This window comes from Haliaeetus leucocephalus, unplaced genomic scaffold (genome assembly GCF_000737465.1).
Source record: "Haliaeetus leucocephalus isolate CR32 unplaced genomic scaffold, Haliaeetus_leucocephalus-4.0 Scaffold848, whole genome shotgun sequence".
Classification (NCBI taxonomy): Eukaryota; Metazoa; Chordata; class Aves; order Accipitriformes; family Accipitridae; genus Haliaeetus; species Haliaeetus leucocephalus.
In genome coordinates, this window is record NW_010973284.1 from 4,372,739 (window position 1) to 4,378,150 (window position 5,412).

At 43.8% G+C, this 5,412-nt stretch overlaps 1 protein-coding gene across 1 annotated transcript in view; it reads right to left on the reverse strand.

Moving 5' to 3' along the window:
- Positions 1-1,715, reverse strand: part of PODN (podocan) — a 23,907-nt gene extending 22,192 nt beyond the window's left edge. Inside the window, exon 1 of the mRNA XM_010582703.1 lies at positions 1,711-1,715. Coding sequence (XP_010581005.1) covers positions 1,711-1,715 — 5 coding nt within the window. The remainder of the gene's footprint in view (positions 1-1,710) is intronic.
- Between the last annotated feature and the right edge of the window lie 3,697 nt (positions 1,716-5,412).

The following is a 5,412-nucleotide window of genomic DNA, read 5'->3' on the forward strand; positions in this document are numbered from 1 at the left end:
CGGGGGCCGCGGCAGCCTGAGGCGCCAGCCCCGCCGCCGCCCTGCGTCCCCCCGCTTTCCCTGGGTGCTCTTCACCTCCTTTCGAGGCGGCCTGGGGAGCGGGGTGAGGCCGAGGAGCGCTGCCCGGCCCCGGGCAGGCAGCCTGGCGCTGACCCGCCCGCGGGACCCCGGCTACGGCCTGGCAGCACCCCCGCACCGTCCCCGACGCCTCCAGTTATTTCTTGCTTTTTTTAAATATTGAGAAACGCCAGGTGATCCCGGAGATTTATAGAGGAGGTTTTGCAGTGTGATTTCTGTGTAACTGTTGGTCGTACTGTTTCCTCGCAGCTTTGCATAGGGAAGAAACTGGTTAATGCAAACCAGGTACGCTGGAAGAGAGTGACTCACGCTCTCGGGATGCTTCTCGGAGGGGCTGCTTTACATGCATCGAACAATAACAAAATCTCACGGCTACTGAAAACAAAATGGGCTTCCTATTGATTTTGGACAGTGCTGATCTGAACCTTAGAGGCCTGGCTAACGTTCAGCTTTTATCTTTCCGGCAGCAGGTTAAAATAATTCAAACAGAAGTTGAATATCTACTGGACCAGCCAGCTGGCCCTAATCCAGCTCCTTCGGTCTCATCTGTTGCCCTTCTCAGATTTCATACATAATCATTTGCAGTAAGGACTGGTAATGGCTTGTCTTTTATCCTTTGGGCTATTCCTCACAGAAGTATTCAACAGTGATGAGAAACTGTTATTTAGGCTGATCTTTTCAGGTGAAAAAGCACAATGGACTCATGACCTTAATATGAAATAAATACTCTGTTCACCTCTGCCAGCCCAGGTTCCTTCTTTGCGTTGGAAACAATAACATCTCCAGAGTCAGACTGGCAGCCGTCAGAACTGGCACATCTCCATTTACATCCACGGGGCTTTGCTGCTTTGCACCAGCTGAAACTCTCTCTGGGGCTTTCATAGACTTTGGGTGCTTGGGAAGCATTGGAGAGATCCTGCTCTCAGTCACAGTCATGAAAATCTTAAATAATTTCTTTAAACACTGACTTACACTTGAAGAAATGGGAGAAGGTGGGACTACAGGACAGAGCATCCCAAGACAAGGATGGTTTTGCTTTGGTCCTGATCTCTGCTACCTACCAACACACTGGGTGATTTTAAGCATTGAACATTGTTTGCTTGATCCCTCTTCCCCTTGCTCCACTATTTCACAGCTTTCATATCTGTCAAAGCTGAGTATAATGAAATTAATCTCCTTTATAAAACATTCCAGAGATCAGATGGTGTTCTTTATATGGTAGCTAGATATTAATAGTGAGATCAAAATTGGCCATATGAGTATGCCAACAGTGGATTACTAAAATCCTTAGTATTTGGTGACCTAATCTCAGAAAATATTTCAGAAACCTTAGAGAAAATAGTCTCAGAAAGTATGATATATCAGATCTCTAACAAAGTATTCTTCTTACATGTCAGCTTATCCTTACAGATACTTACAAAAGAAACTGAATTAAAAAAATCCTTTTTATAATGCAGGTCACAACCAGCCCTGCTATAACAATACCAACACTGTTCCCATAGCACACAGTTAACATCATGGTTGGTATTGGGCTCTATAGATTTGCACATACATAGCTGAAAAGATGTTAAAAAATTAACAGGAAATATTGTATCTATTTGCACACTAGAATTTCTGAGGCAATCATCTCACCCCATTGTCATCAATATGTGTGTTTCTGCTACAATGCATTTGAAGTGAATGCTGCTCTGGTGCCACAGGGAGACACTTTGGGTACAGAAACATCTGCTTGCATCTGGAGTGCAGGCAGTAAAACCAGGCAAGATTTTTATTTTCTTTTAGTTCAAAGTCTGAAGTAACTCACTCCATTTCAACTCATTCCTATGGGCCTGATCCAAAGCCTTATTAAGAAACCTTACTAAAGGAGTAGCTCAAAACCCACTAGAAAGAGTCAGTCCTCTTCCCTTGCTGTCAGTGGGCTTTGGATCGGGTCCTTCTACCCAAAGACTGAAGTTATACTGAAACCAGCTCAGGGTTTTCTGTGGTTGCATCTTTCTGAGTCCAGACAGAACCACTACTGATTTCTGCACTTTGCTGTCACACAGCACCAGAGGCAGAATGCTACAAAAGGCACAGTCTCAAGAAGTAAGCTGAAGTTTCAGGAGTTACTGTATGCTTCTCAGTGATTACAGTTACCTCAATAAACAACAGAATCATGCTCAAAATGTCTCATCTCTGTATCTATTATTCTCCACACACATTCTCACTGGACACACACACACAGGTGGAAAAACATCCTCTCCTTCAATAGCAACAGGTTAACTGAATTTGTTACTTACATTGAATATCCTTTCTAAAAGCTGCAGCTGAAAGGGAGGCTGCTGGATGTTGTCTGAGAATCCAGCTTTTAAAAAAAATAAAGTGCTGAAAAACTCACCTTTGCTGTCAGAAATCAGATGAATGGAGAAGAACATTTCTCTTGCCCCCACAGGCTCCCTCGGCTCATGCCATGTCAGTTACACGCGCTGAGCTCAGAGCAAGTCTCCCCTTTCCAAGCCAGATCCTTTCCAGATGTGAGCAGCAGAATTAGAGAGAGTAATAGGCAACCTTCTACCAACGACAGTTTCCTGCACTTCCCAACGAAATCGGAGAGGAATTTTCCAAAGTCACCATATGGGAAAATGTGAGTAGGAAAGAGGAAGCAGCTATAGTCTGAATATAAAGACTTGGGGAAGAAACAATCTGCCATTGCTTTTTGTCAACACAGTTTGCAAGATCCACGAGAGATGCCAAAAGAAAGCATGCTGCAATTGACAGAAGAGAAGCAGAGACGGTGTGTGCTTTAGCATTTCACTGCAGGATACCGGAGCTGCGCTATCTGTTATGAGATCTTTAATTTTAGCGGTATTCAACACAAAATCTGAATTCCAGGTGGGAATGTCCTCCCATTCCCTGGGGGTCTGGTTCAAATTACCCACAAACAAGCAGATCAGCAGTTTTTCCTGCATTTCGTCTCCCACTCCTTTAACTCCCCCTGGTTTTCAACCCATCAACTGATACTCAGGGACCAGGGATAGATAAGCTGAAACTACAAATGTCTTAGAGGCGAAGTCCCCAGATTTGATATAACACCCCATCTACCCAATCTTTTTTTTTTTATCTTCTAAGCCCAATATTACAGCACTAAACATGAAAACAACCCTCCACCACACATATACACACACTCTCCACCCCCCCACGTCGTTTAGCCCAGAAGCCTCACATTTCAAAAAGAGAGGAACATACTGTTTATAACACAGTATGCTCTAAGTGCAGCAATACTTCCAAGAAAGCAACACAGCTTTTTGTCACTGACAGCAGTTACTGTTTTAAATATAAAGCCACCTGTTTTGTGAATGTTCCGCAGCGCTCCGTACAGTACCTCCACAAAACCTGCAGAGGATCTGTCCTCACCAAGAACACGACCTTCTTGCTGAATTCCAAAAAAGGGACACTGATTCTTTCCTCTCGACTCCAGCTGAACTAAAGTCTAAAGCAATTAAGTTATTTCCTCCCTCTCTTCTTCCAAGCTCATATCAACTGGAACTGATCCCCCTCTGTGCCACGTGTAAGTTTCAAAAGTTAGTGTGGGAAGTGTGTTTTTACTAAACCAAAATAAAAACAAAACAAAGCTGGCTGCTTTTTCTTAGTGATTCAGAGATCCATGATGCATTTGCCTTCTACACTTTCTATGTTACAGTACCCTGAGTTTATACAACAAAATTTACATAGTGTTTTCAAAGGAGGAGAAAAGAAGTGTGCTTATGTTGGGGGACCACCCCATCTTACCCCATTCTGCAGAGAGACAGAAGTGTGGGGTGATTACCTGGCTCGCTATTGATGCCAGAGCAGCCCACAAGGGAGAGAAGAGAGCAGGATTCAACCTTCCACAGGAGTGCATTTTTATCTGTGTTTTTGTTGTATATAGTACTTAGCTGTCATGTAGCATCTAGAGGTACTAAGGGACATTATAAAAAGAGAGGCATTATGCCTCCTTTAGTGGGGAAAGAGAGGCACACAAGAGTCATAGCCAACCCAGGACTGTCCATCAGCACAAAGCCAGTACTAGAAACCAGATATCCCACGTGCAAAGGTCAACACTTACATCCTTACACTATACAACAAATTACCTATATAGGCTGTTTTTTTCCAAGCTTTCCCTTCCTCCACATCTTACCTTCTTATATCAACATAGCCCAAACTCACAATCTCCTATCTCCTGGCCCAGCACTGCATTTCCATCATCAGAACCCACACAAATTCCCAGGAAAACCAGAGCAGGAGTCAAACCTATCTAAAGGTGTCCTGACCCACCACTAAGCCAAAGGCTATTATGGCCTAGCATGGTATACAGCCTCAGGCAACCACAGTTTCTTTTCACTACAGCTTTCTGGTGCTTTCACAGGAAAGAACTTCCACTGCAAAACTCACAACACAGAATTAGTTGCAGGCGACATTTCCAGTCAAACTTGAGTCTTTGTACTCTTGCATGTTCCCTGCTGATGGGTGACAAGTGGTGGTTGCAGCCTAAATGAAGAAACATTTTCAGGTTTAAAAACTGAAGCTGAAGGCTCCGTTTAAACTTTGGTACAATTACTTCTTCAGATCACGTAGGTGGGAGAGAAACAGGTCCTTGGGCAAACAACTGCTAGGGTACTTCACTGAGCAACTGGCAGCTATGACAGCATGTCCACGCCATAGTGCTTTTGTAATAGGCCTGGCCCACAGCGCACTGTGCAAGACCCAACCTTCTGCACTGGCTCCAGCAGAAAAAAGCCCCAGTAGTGGTAAAGGACAGACTTTGCTAACTTGAGCTCTTATTTTTCAAAGATACTCTTGCAGACATCAGTGTAAGGACATGTCCAGGGCCAAGCTGCAGTATGCAGTACACTATATTCCACTACTGTAACTGAGAAAGCCAGACGACTTATCCATGTTACACCAAAGCTGCACTTGCCTTTGAAACCAGAGGATCAGGACAGCACAGAGGTAGCTCAAACCCATGAGAATTGCTCAGCTCTGACTTTGCAACTATTGTGGCTGTCCTAAAGAGATTATAGGCTAAATTTAGATGTGATATGATAAACTCAAATAACAGACACCTCAGTAAAGCAACATGGTAGAGAACAAAAGGTGTAAGCAGATCTATTGAAGCATGAGCTCCAAGAACAGGGGTTCTACAGGGATCGGCTCAGTTGTGACCAGCATAGAGCGAGACATGAGGCATTCAGGAGATTTAAGTTTTAGTTGTATCTTAAAAGGTAATCAAACGTTCTTTACTCTCACCTTTATTTATCTGATTTAAATAAGACTCTACAGAAATACTGGCATTCCTGAAGTGTCCACTGCTTTGTG